The sequence below is a fragment of the Bufo bufo genome, chromosome 5, assembly GCF_905171765.1.
Source record: "Bufo bufo chromosome 5, aBufBuf1.1, whole genome shotgun sequence".
In the NCBI taxonomy this organism is placed as follows: Eukaryota; Metazoa; Chordata; class Amphibia; order Anura; family Bufonidae; genus Bufo; species Bufo bufo.
In genome coordinates this window covers 123,171,698-123,186,460 of record NC_053393.1, presented here as the reverse complement: position 1 = coordinate 123,186,460, position 14,763 = coordinate 123,171,698, and the positions used below count along the sequence as shown (strand labels likewise).

At 42.0% G+C, this 14,763-nt stretch overlaps 1 protein-coding gene across 3 annotated transcripts in view; it reads left to right on the top strand.

Moving 5' to 3' along the window:
- The window catches only part of CHD7 (chromodomain helicase DNA binding protein 7), a 123,579-nt gene extending 111,515 nt beyond the window's left edge, over nucleotides 1–12,064 (top strand). For 2 of the 3 annotated variants that reach the window (XM_040431352.1, XM_040431351.1), the window contains exons 25-38: nucleotides 6–109; nucleotides 1,714–1,843; nucleotides 1,929–2,001; nucleotides 2,177–2,234; nucleotides 2,608–2,833; nucleotides 2,914–3,122; nucleotides 3,230–3,901; nucleotides 4,640–4,800; nucleotides 5,676–5,903; nucleotides 6,265–6,708; nucleotides 7,596–7,817; nucleotides 7,956–8,096; nucleotides 9,137–9,241; nucleotides 10,103–10,996. In XM_040431352.1, the coding sequence (XP_040287286.1) occupies nucleotides 6–109; nucleotides 1,714–1,843; nucleotides 1,929–2,001; nucleotides 2,177–2,234; nucleotides 2,608–2,833; nucleotides 2,914–3,122; nucleotides 3,230–3,901; nucleotides 4,640–4,800; nucleotides 5,676–5,903; nucleotides 6,265–6,708; nucleotides 7,596–7,817; nucleotides 7,956–8,096; nucleotides 9,137–9,241; nucleotides 10,103–10,996 (3,667 nt within the window). Of the gene's footprint in view, nucleotides 1–5; nucleotides 110–1,713; nucleotides 1,844–1,928; nucleotides 2,002–2,176; nucleotides 2,235–2,607; nucleotides 2,834–2,913; nucleotides 3,123–3,229; nucleotides 3,902–4,639; nucleotides 4,801–5,675; nucleotides 5,904–6,264; nucleotides 6,709–7,595; nucleotides 7,818–7,955; nucleotides 8,097–9,136; nucleotides 9,242–10,102 lie in introns of all 3 variants that reach the window. The other variant, XM_040431353.1, reaches the window with a different exon arrangement.
- The last annotated feature ends 2,699 nt before the right edge of the window (nucleotides 12,065–14,763 follow it).

Sequence of the window (14,763 nt, the reverse complement as noted above, 5' to 3'; positions counted from 1 at the left end):
GACAGTGAGGTAGATGTGTGGATACCAGAGCCATTCCATGCAGAAGTTCCTACTGACTGGTGGGACAATGAAGCTGATAAGTCCCTTTTAATTGGCGTCTTCAAGCATGGTATGTCCAGCTAAGCCTCTGCTGGTTCAGGCTCTAGCTTATGGCTTTCTAGATTCTACTGGAGTCTTGCATGTTGGGCGAAGCGCATCTCCATTTGTAGTTACATACAGTGAAACCTCTTTAAGACAATCACCCAAAACTGCCTTGAAAAGAGACTATCTTCTAACGCATGGTATCCTATATGCATAATACGTGGTGGAGTTCTGGTCTGCATAAGGGCTGGACTTCTGAGAGAGGTGGTCTCGTGGAGAGGTTTCACCATATTTATCTTCTAAGAAGCAGCAACTACTGTATTTTTTGAGGCATTCCCAAGGAATTGGGAAAAATAGATGCCTTTTTCTAGAGCAGCGAATATAGAAACATATTGTACTCCTTCTCCATTGACACTATCTTTTCTGTAGAGATGGCAAAGATCTAAAAAAAAAAAAAAAATTCCTTTTTTTTTTGTGAGACATCCAAGAGATGTGGGTGGGGAATGAAAATATTTAACACTGATCTGTAAGTAAATCCATATTTGTAGTAATAATGGCCGAAGAGTGTTATAGATCTCCATAAACTTTGCTTCTAGCACTGCTTTCCTTGCTAACTCTGCCAACCAGTGTCAAAGTGGATGGTGGGCTTAACCTCTGCTATTAATCTGTACAAGTGCCTCCTGGGCTTTGTTCCAAGCAATATTTCACAAATGTCAGCGCCGAGAACTCCCAGCTCCCTTGAGTGGGATGCAGCCTTGTTAACTTTGAAAGGCTCGGGATGCAGAGCTGGCATGATATATACAGTGAGCAATTCCTGATTATAATCCCAATTCTCTGGAGGTCGCAGGCGTATTCTCAGCAGCATGGCCTGACTAAAGGGGAGAATGATGGCTTATAAAACCTTTCATGATTACAGTTTGGCTCCAGGCTCTACAGCAGTTAGGAGAAGTGTGTTGTAGTACAAACCCTAATTGAATTGTGCTGTTCTGCCTATGTACAGCGGCCTCTTGCTTTTCTCCTAAATGGGGGGCCTCAGCTGAGGTTAGTCAGATCTAAAATCATTCTCCTGCAGTGCACTGTTGGGACCTGCCATTTTCTATCTGGTCACTTAAAGCCAGTTGAAGGGAAAAAAAGAAAGCAAAACAAGTGTGTTAAAACCGTAGAGGGAACAGTGTCATCTTTCTGACATGCATCACATGAAACCTAATAAGACAGGTTCGATGGCCTTTCATATAACCCGTGTTCACTGAGTGAGTGGGGAGGGAAGAAGAGCAGTCAAAAAATTTAGGCCGCAGCTTGGCCGAGGGAAGGCAAACAATGGATTAGAATAGAGGGTGGACCATGCGATGTGAACAAAAGCCTTAACCTACAGTTCTTTTCCTGATTTAGATGAAAATCAAATATATAGACAATGCTTTTCCTGTAATTGATGGCTACTTAGTGCTTTTTTCCTTTCTTTGTGTTACTATAACAAATTGGTTTAATGGCGGAACAGCAGTTCAGATCAGGTGTAAAGCCATTGAAAGAGTGATCAATTAAATCTTCCCTCCACACATCCAATGAAGGGCGAGACTTCTTAATATTCTCGCCCGTTCCTTTCCTTACCTAAAATATACAATTACTTTTCTGTAGGGTACGAGAAGTACAATTCCATGCGGGCCGACGCGGCTCTGTACTTCCTGGAGAGAGTTGGTATGCCTGATGCTAAGGCAATTGCCGCGGAGCAGAGGGGGACAGATATGCTGGCAGATGGCGGAGACGGGTATGCTACGGTTTTAAGCAATATTTTGTTATAAATGTAAATTATGGCTTTGGTGGTGAGACTTGTTTCATTCTTGCTTTGACAGAGGAGAATTTGACCGAGAGGATGAAGATCCAGAATACAAACCCACAAGGCTTCAGTTTAAAGATGACATTGATGTAAGGACATACAGTTGCTTCTCAACATATGGAATTTTTGGAACGCAATGATTCTAAAATATTTTGACATCTTAGACAGGAAGCAAAGCACCAGCAGACTCGCTTTGAAAGGCGATCACAACAGTTCTTTTTTACAATAAGGAGTTTTGCTTACATTTTTTGTTTTGTTCCTCAGGAGTTCGCCAACTCTCCCCTTGAGGACAAAGAAGATTGCATGGATGTGGACACGCAAGGTAAGAAAGTGCAAGTCTGGTGAGGAATAGCCATGCTAATTTGGGAACATCGGGTTGGTATGTCCCACTAGATGTGAATGTCAGGTTCAACTTTGTAACCTAAAAACTGGAGTGGACCTATAACTTGCCTTTCATGTTAATAATATTGCCCTGTTGTAGTGTTACTTTTTTAGTTTAGTACTTATGCCATTGATTTAGACTTTTTGGCACTATGTCCAGATATCTATTCATGTTTTTTTTTGTTTTTTTTTCATGAGTTTTAAGTTGGTCTGAAATACCATCAAATACCATCTTCATAGGCTTAATATATTTAATATTTTGGGAATAAGATTACTGTTGAAACAGCAAAGGTGAATGCAACCTCCTCTTGCAGAAAAGAGCGGTGAAGGCAATGCAGAGGGCAGGCTATACTGGCCCCATACCTCAGCTCTCACCACACGCCTGCGGCGGCTCATCACTGCCTATCAACGCAGCTATAAGCGACAACAAATGAGGCAAGAAGCACAAATGAAGACGGATCGTCGAAGGAGACGTCCTCGGGAAGAAGTAAGAGCCCTGGAAGCCGAAAGAGAAGCAATTATCACTGAGCGAAGACAAAAGTAAGTCCTTCTACCTTGTAGATGTTGTCTTCATCCTCATGGCAGTGGATGCATACTAATCCAATTTTCATTTTCTGAAGGTGGACAAGACGGGAAGAGGCTGACTTCTATAGAGTGGTGTCTACATTTGGCGTGATCGTAGACACAGCTAAACATAAGTTCGACTGGAACCAATTTAGAGCTTTTGCCCGTCTTGATAAGAAGTCTGATGAGAGTTTGGAGAAGTATTTCAACTGCTTTGTGACGATGTGCAGAAGAGTGTGTCGCATGTCAAACAAGCCTGAAGATGGTATGTAAGACAGTTGGCAACTTTGGGAACAGTTACTTAGCTTCAACTTATGATCTAGTCTTAGATTATTTTTTTTTTTTTCTACAATTTTCTCTTTCTGTTAATAGATTTGTGTGATCTTTCTATGATTGAGCCTATAACGGAGGAACGTGCTTCTAGAACACTCTACCGCATTGAACTTCTGCGCAAAATAAGGGAACAAGTTCTTAATAACCCTCAGTTAAATGAACGGCTTAAATTATGCCAGCCAAGCCTTGACTTACCGGAATGGTGGGAGAGTGGGAAACATGACAGAGACTTACTGATTGGTGCGGCAAAACATGGCGTTAGTAGGACAGACTATCATATCCTCAATGATCCAGAATTATCTTTTCTGGAGGCGCATAGGAATTTTGCTCAAAACAGAGGAAGTGCACATCCAAACATGCCCATCCTTCTACCACCTGGCTCTAGTTATAGTGATACACCACCTATAATGCCCTCCACTCCTGTGAGGGATGAAAAAGCGGTAGAGCAGGATGAGGTAAAGTCTGAAAAGATTGAAGATGTTGAAATAAAGGAAGAAGCTGAGGTTAAAGAGGAGGAGCAAGTGGAGCCCGATGAGAAGCCAATGAAACAGGAGAGTGACCCTGAACCTGTCCCTGTTAAACATGAGATCAAAGATGCAGATATGACTCCAGATGTTGACCCAAAATCCAATTCTGAGAAGGGCTCGGAAGAAGATGATGAGAAATTGGAGGATGATGATGACAAGTCTGAGGAGTCCTCTCAAGCAGAAGGTATGTTGGAGAGGTTACTGATCCCATATGCCATTCTAGCGGGAGAAGTCCTATCACCTTGCCAACCATTACCAATCAATATAAAACAGTGGTGGGAACGTAGGTTAGCTTGATGCAAATTATTCTAGTTGTCGACCTTCTCTTCCCTGGCCCAACATTTATAAACTGACAACCCTGTGTGCAGTACAGAATAAAGCTAATAGGGGTTGCAATTTATGTTCCCTGACATGGCTAGGAGAGCAGGCCACACATTAAAGGGCTGCCCCCCATACCCCCTAAAATGACTCATTACCTGTCCACTGGTTGTGTATGGTATTGCGGCTCAGCCCCATTCACTTCAGTACAGCTGAGCTGTCATGTCAGACATGACCCATGAACAGATGTTCCTTGAAGAAAGCAGCCATATTTTTGTAATCCTGGACAACCTATTTAAAATACCATAGGAGTTAGGGCCCTTTTGGTAATAATGGCCTTTTGGTGTGTGTGTGAAGATGCTGCTAATGAACATATTGTAGAAGACATCCCACCATTTCATCACTATTCTGTATCAGCTTTAGCTATTCATTTGCAGATCCAACCAATGTTGGTGAGCTCTGCAGACAGTTTGTATCTGCATTCTCACAGGAGGATAGGTTGTAAGGAATTCCTTAAAAATCAGCTGGATCGGCCATTCATATTTCAATGTCTATGGCCACCTTTTAGATACGATCTACTTATATGAACCTTTTCTCATTCCAGCTGGAATAACTTCTCAAGATAAAAACTTTGACGAAGAAAGCAATGCATCCCTGAGTACTGCTAGGGACGAAACTCGAGATGCTTTCTTCTTGGAGGATTGTGATCAGTCTGGACTTCATATGCTTCGCGAGAGGACATTTTCCTTTTCTTTCTGGCCCAAGGTATGTTCCTCTTTCTAGTATACAATATACTCTGTAGTAATGGCTGTGATGTGCTCACTGTATGTTTTAGATTATAATAAGGCAAAAAAGCTTCCTAATCACCATGACATGGCCATCTGGTTATAAAAACAAGACGCTAATAGGCTTATTCCTGTGGAAAGGAGGCGGTTTGCAGCAGCTGTTGTGCTCTGGTTGTGGTCTTTGAGCAGTGTCTCTGTTTTCAGAGGTTTTGCTTGAAAAATGCTATGGAGATGTCACAATGGGTCCTGCACAGTAACTGTCGAGAATGTAAACTTTTGTGTGAAGCAGCTTAAACATTTGGGAAAAGGGTTTCAAAATGATTGATTATATTTAAAGATTTAAAATTGAGGGCTTTGCTGTGGAGTAAATAAAGTGATGAAAGATTTGGAATGAATATTGTTATCCTGTAGATGTGGTGAAGATTTTATAATACTGAACTTTATTAGTAGTGACGCTAATGAGGAACCGCTCCGAAAACAAGGCCGGTGTGCTCTCAAAAACTCTGGCAATTGCCAGATACTGGAAGCAGATGTTTCTTTCTTTACTCTCCAGCTGATGATTATAAGAAACAATGCTCTACGGCCTCAAACAGTAGGAGTTCGGCGTATATGCAGACACTGCCTACTATTTTACCCCCTGCAGTAACTCTTCTTTTGTCTCCATAATACACAAAGCTGAAAGAGGTTCTTAGGCTCACACAAGTTAAATGAATGGTAACAAAAAGTAGTTAAAAAAAAAAAAGCCTTCTATGAGAACTAGGCAGGAATTACTTTCTTTGTTTAAACCGAAAACATTGTGTTCAACTTATTTTCTTAATTTCTTCTGTCATTTCTGCTTTTCCTGGTATGATGCAGGATCGGGTGATGATCAATCGATTAGACAACATCTGTGAGACTGTACTGAAAGGAAAGTGGCCAGTAAATAGACGCCAGATGTTTGAGTTCCCGGGGCTCATCCCTGGGTACACACCAACTGCCTTGGATAGCCCACTGCAGAAGAGAAGCTTCGCCGAGCTCTCAATGGTGGCCCAGGGCAACTTCAGTGGAAGTGAAGATATCAGTGCGTCTCCACAAATGTCTCAGGCAAGTTACCCTCCCTGACATTACTCTGGTGTCTTCTCATAATGTACAGTATGTTCTTCGCTTGTTTTTCCTGGAAAGGTAAGATTTTGTACCATGTGACAAGAGGTCATGTGTTAGTAGTTTGTTTTGTATGGCCAAGAAATGTGGCATTATGCTGCATAACTTTATCCTTGTGCGTATCTGTACTCCATTTTTATGCATCACGACATAAGGGTGCACTACGTTTATCACAGGCTGCTTGCCGGATTATTACATTTGACAGGTATTTGGAGAGCCATATGTCCTGACAGGTTCATGCATGCACTACCATGTTTCATATTCATTTTTTGCTTAATATTAATGGTCTCCTGTCCATTTCTAGGATGCTGCAATGAGCCTGTCTGTACCACATAGGCGTAGACGGAGAAGAAGGAAAATTGAGGTTGAAGCAGAAAGGGCTGCCAAAAGGCGAAATCTTATGGAGATGGTAGCTCAGCTGCGTGGATCTCAAGTAGGGACAGAAAATGGACAAGAGACTGTTGTGGATTTGTCGAATGCCTCCAGGGAGGCAACAAGTTCTACCTCAAATTTTGCATCTCTTACTCCTAACTTTATCTTGCCTAATTCCTCCACCCCTGTCTCTGATGCCTTCAAAACTCAAATGGAGCGACTGCAGGCAGGTCTTTCTTGCACACCTACCAGGCATCTTCTCAACGGTTCTTTAATAGATGGAGAACCTCCAATGAAGAGGAGAAGGGGAAGAAGGAAAAACGTAGAAGGTCTCGATCTTTTGTTTATGAGCAACAAGCGAAGTTCATTATCTGCGGTAAGGAAGTGCAGCACACTGTTAATGTACTTAAAGTTAATAGGCTGTGTACAGTATATGTAGGGTGACTGGGGAAGGAGGGGAGGGGGTGATTTGTTTTAAAAAGGGCCAGACCAGGTTAGAAATGAAAAAGAAGCATTACTCACCCTGATCTGTCCCCCTTGATGCCATGCTCTGGTCCCCACTGCTCTCCACGATCTGGTTCCAGTTTAGCACACAAGATGGCTGGAAATGTCCGCTCAGCCGACCACTGACTGCAGCAGTGAACTTCCTCAGTCAGTGATCGGCTTAGGATGGGCATTTCTATCCATTGCCTGTTTGTCGAGCTAGAACTAGGAAATGGGATCGATAATGGTGAACACAATTTGGAAAACCACTTTCAATTATAGAATTAAATACTTTTCTGCCTTTCTTGATTGAAGTAAGTTCCTCCTGACCATTTTTTGTGTAAATGTAAAATTGTCTTAAAGGGTTTATCAAATCCCTAGACCCAGCCCTGTGCCTCACATGGATCCAGAGATCTCCCCATTCATTGTTCTGCTAGATTTCTATCAAGCTGACAGCTCAAGGGGAGTGTCTTTTCTGCTGGGGCTCTCTCCCTATCACAGCTCAGGAGGCAGTTGGTGGATGAAACTGAGCATGTGCGGCCTTCTCAGTGAGTTGTACAAGGAAATAAGAAAAAGAACAAACAGCAGGTGGCGCTATACAGATACATTTTATTGAATAACTCTGTGGCTATACAAAATTTTTAATTACATGCAATTACAAAAGTATTCAGATCCAGGTGCTAGTTTAAAAACTGTAGACTACTTTTCATGGGACAACCCCTTTAAGTAAGATTTAAATGGCTTCCTTAAGTTAAATCCTTTAATTGTTCCTCTCTAAAGGAGGATGCTGATTTGACCAAAGCATACGAGGAAGATATTGAAACACCACCAGCCAGAAACATTCCATCTCCCGGGCAGCTGGAGCCAGAAACCCGGATCCCTGTTATTAACTTGGAGGATGGGACCAGACTAGTGGGGGAAGATGCACCCAAAAATAAAGATTTGGTTGAATGGTTGAAATTACATCCTACGTACACCGTTGATATGCCAAGTTATGTACCAGTAAGTACAACAAATTGCGCCATTTTTAAACATTTTAGCTGTAAACCTAGTACTAGCCAAGAGTTCTTTTACATAGATGTAATCTGCTTTATTACTTAATTATTTAATCAAAAACTGTCTCTTAAATGTCTTCTACAGAAGAGCACAGATATGTTGTTCTCCCCATTTCAAAAGCCGAAGCAAAAACGTCACAGATGTCGGAATCCTAATAAACTGGATATTAATACATTAACGGGAGATGAACGAGTGCCTGTAGTCAATAAACGGAATGGAAAGAAGGTAATGCTTATATCTGGATGTTGCACTCATTCCTTAAAGGGAGGCCGTCACATCCAGAGTCTGTAAAAATACCGCCATGTAGGGTTGGTGCCTCGAAACATAATCGTACTTTTCTTGTGCAAAACCAGTCCTTGAATCCTAAGAAAAGCTTCTTTTTATTCTTATGCAAGTAAGGTTCTTGGTGCATCTTCCCCTTTGCCATTGCTACCAGCGATGAAATCTCAGGGACTGTAAATCAAACAAGAGGGGAAAACACTGGGTGACCATACTGATGGAACAATGGTGCACAAAATGGAGCTGCCCTTCCTTCGGTGCACCGAAACCCTTATTTACATAAAAATAAGAAGAATTTAAGGGATTGTAGGACCAAATTTTTACAAGAAAGGTATAATTTAGAGATGAGGAAACCTATTCATCTTATCAGCAGGGCTTTTAACATTGGTTTGTCTCATCTTCTTCACTGGTGGTGGTGGGGGGCGGGGGGCCGTCCCCGCCGGTGAAGTGGCGACTACCTGCCACAAGATTGACAGGGCGTGGCTAAATGACCATTTCCTGTCTGCACAGCTGCTCTGATTAGCACTGCTAAGTAGAGCAGCAGCACAGGCAGGAAATTGTCATGGCCAGGCAAAATATCGGGACTGGTCAATCCTGTGGCACGTGGACAGGCCCCCTACAGGTGAAGGAGGCCTACTGATGGGCCGAATAGATTAGCTCATCTCTAGTATAATTATGTCTGAGGGCACCTACCTCGCATGGTGGTGTGCTTACTTTGAAGCCAATTTAAGGAGCAATATAAGCATTAGCTCTTAAGAAAGAAGCAATTAAATGGATGGAAATAGGGTATATAATTTATATCTGTGGGAGATTGGAGACCGGCTGCAGTACCAGTCATGGAGGGAATCTCTTACACAACTCCATTAAAATCTCACACCATTGATGGTTTAGTATCTAGACAATAGAACAAATGGGTTGTCTGTTTTAGATTTTTAATCCACTGTTCATAATTTATGTTCCACTGATTTTTCATTTGCACATTACAGATGGGTGGTGCAATGGCCCCTCCTATGCGGGATCTTCCTCGCTGGTTAGAAGAGAACCCGGAGTTTGCTGTAGCTCCAGACTGGACAGACATTGTTAAGCAGTCTGTAAGTAAAATATGATTTAACCTGTTATCCAGGACTATGCTATTTTACCAATATACCCCACCACGCTGCTCCCTGATGAGCCATTTCCATGGCGAAATGCGTCGGACGAGAGAGGTAGAGGTTAGGAAGGGTCCAGTAGGCTTAGACCCAAAGTTCCAGAGGCTGGGGGTCACTCTTTTCAAGGACAACTTCCCCTGCACATCTCCTAGAACAGGAATCGGCAACCTCCGGGACACCAGCTGTTCTGAAGCAACAACTCCCAGATTCCTCCTTTCACTTCTATGGGAGTTACAAGAACAGCCGAGTAAGTGTGCATGCTGGGAGTTGTAGTTTCACAGCAGCTGGAGTGCCGAAGGTTGCTGATCCCTGTCCTAGAATTATGGAGAGCGTACTATGAGCACATGGGACTAGATTAGATCTATCAAGCACCTGTATGATCTACACCAGGATCTATTAGATTATAGAACCCAGTGAAAGCTCTAAAGCCTATAGCACCCGCCTGAATTAACCCTATTTTCACCGAACCTCAGCACATATACCTCATTGAAACACCTTTTTTTTTTCTTTTCACTTATCTTTTAATTTGCCTAATAAAGTTTGTTTTAAACTAGGGTCCTAGATGCAGTGAATATTGTATTAATCCCTTCTAGGAGAGAAAACTCCACATACCGTACGATATTTGACTCTGTTGAACTTATCACTGTATCTTATAGGGTCAGTCCCATAGTCTCACTGCTCTTACAGTAAAGAATCTTTGTCTCTGAACCTTCTTTTCTCTACTGGTAGAGGATGTTGTCTTGTCATGATACTAGTACTGATTCTTGTTTTTCCTTCTCTAATTGCAAATATTTCATCTTCTAGGGTTTTGTACCCGAGTCAATGTTTGACCGACTTCTGACTGGACCTGTTGTAAGGGAAGAGGGAGCTAGCCGAAGAGGGAGAAGGCCGAAAAGTGAAATTGCCAAAGCAGCTGCAGCAGCCGCTGCTGCTGCTGCTGCAGCCTCTACATCTGGAATAAACCCGTTGCTGATGAATAGCCTGTTTGCTGGAATGGATCTTGCCAGTCTTCAGAATCTTCAGAATCTGCAATCTCTCCAGCTCGCTGGTCTTATGGGGTTCCCTTCAGGTCTCACGACAGCTGCTGCAGCTGGAGGCGATTCTAAAAACCCTGCCGCAATGCTGCCTCTAATGCTGCCAGGCATGGCAGGGCTACCCAACATGTTTGGGCTTGGTGGACTTCTAAATAACCCCTTAGCAGCTGGCAGTGGTAATTCTACTGCTGCTTCCAGTCAAGGAGAAACTGAAGGTGGCACTTCAAAGTCTGAGAAGGCAGAAGGTGATGAGGACGGCAAAAACTCTGAGAAAACTACAGACAATGTTAATGCTACTGACTCTGGTGCTGCTACTGCTGTTACTACCACGGCTGGGTTAACTGCAAATACTCTGGCCTTCAGTCCTTTCCTGCTGTCCACCATGGCTCCAGGCCTGTTCTACCCATCCATGTTTCTACCTCCAGGGCTTGGAGGATTGACACTGCCTGGTTTCACATCACTAGCTGGACTTCAGACTGCTGTAAGCTCTAGTGAAGAAAAGGCCACTGACAAAGGGGAAGCAGAGAGCCAGGAAGCCAGTGATGTAGAGGAGACCCTGGACAAAACAGCAGATTCATCCGTTTTGGAAGATGAAACAGCACATGGAGAAGAAATGGACTCGCCCAGTGTCGGGGATGAAAATGAAAAGGACGACGATGAATAACAGTCTCAGTTACAGTGTTCTAAACTTTTTTTTTTCAAGTGGTAGTCCTACTGTTTACACTCACAGTAAATGTCCATACCTAGTTTTTATAAGCTGTTCTGTAAAATAGTGTAGCAAAAAAAAAAAAAAAAAAAAAAAAATCTAAGTCATGTCACACGGATGTGTCAAAAAGGTATTTTGGTCATTAAGTATTGTGCAGTGCATTATTTATAATTTCTCGCAAACGTTTTGGAGGACAGATTTTTTTGCTAACGAAAATTTACATAATGCGCTGCAGCGGTTTATTTTTATTATTTTTTTACCGTTGGTATTATGAAAGCAGCAACTCTTTTTTCTTTTTTTTTTTGGAATAATGGTGCAAATCGAAGGAAAGGCTGCTTAAGGAATTATGAAGTTATTTATCTTTATTTGTCTTTTTTTTTTCTTTTGCTGTGAAGGTCAAGATGAATTTCTTACATATCATTACCTTTTTTGACTGTATATGAGGGTTCCACACACACAAAACCGTTTCAGACAATCTCCATGATGTAGTGACGTCTCTGTCTGGAGGCACAGCAATACGAGGCAGCTGTTGAATGTGAAAAGTATCCTATTATTTTGTTGGTTGTTTTTTTTTCTTCTTTTTAACACACTCACTGCTAAAGTCGTTACAGGACAAAACTACAGTTAAGTCGTCTCATGAAATTTATAATGCACTGGTTTGAGCATAAAATTAAAATCAGGTACCTTTTTTGTTTTTTCCTTTTTGTTTTTAATTTAAAGAACTTTGTTACTTTAGCCACAAAGCTAAACAGCATTACCTCAACTCTAAACTAGCCTTGAAGTTTACAGACATGACTTTGTAAATGTTTGTGTTTATTTTTTCTTTTCTTTTTTTTTTTCTTTCTTTTTTTTTTCGAAACTGCTATCATGTAAGATAAACTGTAAATTGCTGCCAACAGTAGTAATGATGCTTTTAATAAAAGTGATCCATGAGATGCAGTGATGTAATTAGAAAACGTAGAAGTGTCTAGGGAAACCAAATCAGAATTGGTGTACACCACTTTATATTTTGTATTCACAATAGAAGCAAATACAGTATTATGGCTTTTGTATATTTTTCTTTTGATATCTTTCTAGTGGGTTGACTATCTTCTTTTTTTTTTTTTTATTGCCAGTGAACTGCTTTATGGCAGGAGGACAAAGCAAAAGTGCATCTTGTGTGGTTCATCATTGCAGTCTGCCTAGACAATGACTGCACTCGCTAACCTGGGAGCTTTCTAGAAAACAAAAGGGTCTGCACAGGGAGGTGGAGAGCTCTTAGCAACAAAGGGGCAAAGGGAAAAAAATGAGGCTTTAACGAGCACAATATGTAGGTCATTTATCTGTGGTTAATGGGTAGAAAAACAATACAAGGGTGTCAGCGAGAGCCTGACTCAGTGGTATTCTGAGGACTGTACAGCCGACATAGCCAGCAAGTACTGTGCCAAATAAACATGAAATGAAAACTGACCCAGTTTTCTGAAAAGCAGAAGCTGTCCGACATAATCTATTGATTTTTCAGCATCCACTGACCTCTGACATTACTTGTATAACGTGGTTGCAGAACCATACAATTCGCCAGTGCAACTGCACATTGTACTATCACCATATGGTCACAAGAAGAACCTTGTGTACCCCTGCCCACCAGTGTAATAAACTTGCAGCATTCAGGGTGTTATATTGAAACCTACTTAAGAAGACCCCCTCCTAATACGGCATTGAAAACTGGTCTTTTTGGAAGAAGAAGCAGAGGTGGCCTTTTCAAAGATGATGGATAATATGTGGTGGAGCTAAATATGTATCCTAGGAAATCTCTGCTCTGATCCCTCAAAAGCCTCTTTCAGTGGTTTCCATCAGTGATTGTGAGCCAAAACCAGGATTGGAGCCTCCCCAGACATATATGGGATAAGGGAAAGAGCTGCACTTGTTCTGTGTTTAGAGCCGCACCTGGTTTTGATTAAAAAAAAAAATCACTGATGGAAATCACTGACGTGTGAAGGAGGCAAAAAAGGCGATGTTTTGGAGAGGTTTCACAGTATATTTTCTGATGTTGGACTGGCCAAAAGCATGGTCCCTGCACTCGGTTCATCTGTATTCTGATCCTGCCTTACTGCAGTAATGATGTGACAGTTCAACATTGGATAAACGTATTGAACTTTTTGGAGTTTACCTGACGAAATCGTATTCTCTGATATCTGGTGGTAGGAAATTGCACATCACTGAAATGCAATTTGTCTGATGGACACCAATATAATTAGGAAAATGGTAAAGGAGGATTCTCAATAATGGCAGTGTCCTTGCTGTGATTTACTGTATTTATCGCCAGATCTAACCATGCGAACGACATCTGATGTCTGCTAGCTAGGACTAGAAACTTTGGTAGTTGCCGTAGTCCATGGGCTTCTGAGCGTTTTCAGGGACTGTAGCGTTCTCATGACTACACTTGAATAGAGGTGTATCTTGGTTGTAACAAGTTATCTCCTATATACAAGATAAAGGATAAATGTTAGACTGCAGGTTAGATGACAGATCTTTTTAGTTAAAGCTCTCTAGATGCTTATGTAGTGTTGGAATTCTTGGTCTACTATAGCCATGTGAAAGGGGCCTTAAGGAACCATCTACTGCCTTTGGACCGTGGGTTGAATGTGTCCTTGGTCTACAGGCGTCTTTTGGCATTGCTGCAGAGATGCGCCCAGCAGTCTATAATCCTATCTGCCTTCTCTTTTCCAGACTACATAATGCTCAACAAGCACTATATAGTAAGAGGCAATGCCTCTTGGACCTGGTGGTCCCATGACCACTGGGCGTTCCCTGTGCATAGCAGAACTGCTGGGGTTTATCAGGCCAAGATCATACTAAAGCGTAAAACACTGGGTAACACTGACGTAGAAAAGGACCTAAGAATTTTAGTGAACAGCCAACTAAGCTGTAGAAACCAGTGTCAGGCAGCTGCTGCCAAGGCCAATAACATAATGGGTTGCATCAGAAGGGGCATAGATGCCCGTGATGAGAACATAGTCCTACCACTTTACAAGTCACTAGTCAGACCACACATGGAGTACTGTGTACAGTTCTGGGCTCCTGTGAACAAGGCAGACATAGCAGACCTGGAGAGGGTTCAGAGGAGGGCAACTAAAGTAATAACTGGAATGGGTGGACTACGGTACCCTGAAAAATTATCAACATCAGGGTCAGTACAGAGATCTCTCCCATCATCTATTTATCCCCAGGACTGTGACTGTAACGAGGAAAGAAGGTTTGTACACAAACCTAGAAGAGGATTCTCTACGGTAAGAGCAGTGAGACTATGGAACTCTCTGCCTGAGGAGGTGGTGATGGTGAGTTCACTGAAAAAGTTCAAGAGGGGCCTGGATGTATTTCTGGAGTGTAATAATATTACAGGGTATAGCTACTAAAGATGGGTCGTTGATCCAGGGAGTTATTCTAATTGGAGTTGGGAAGGATTTTTTTCCCCTAAAGTGAGGAAAATTGGCTTCTGCCTTTTTTTTTTTTTGCCTTCCTCTGGATCAACTTGCAGGATAACAGGCCGAACTGCATGGACAGATGTCTATATTTTCAGCCTTATAAACTGTTACTATGTATGTTACCATGTTAAGACCAGCTCTGCCAGTGTAATGTACCACCTAGTAACGTGGAAAAGTGCAAACTAAAATGACATAAATTTCCAGCAGAGATCTTTTATGACCTCTTGGTTATTATTATCTGACAATTTTTATATATAGGCA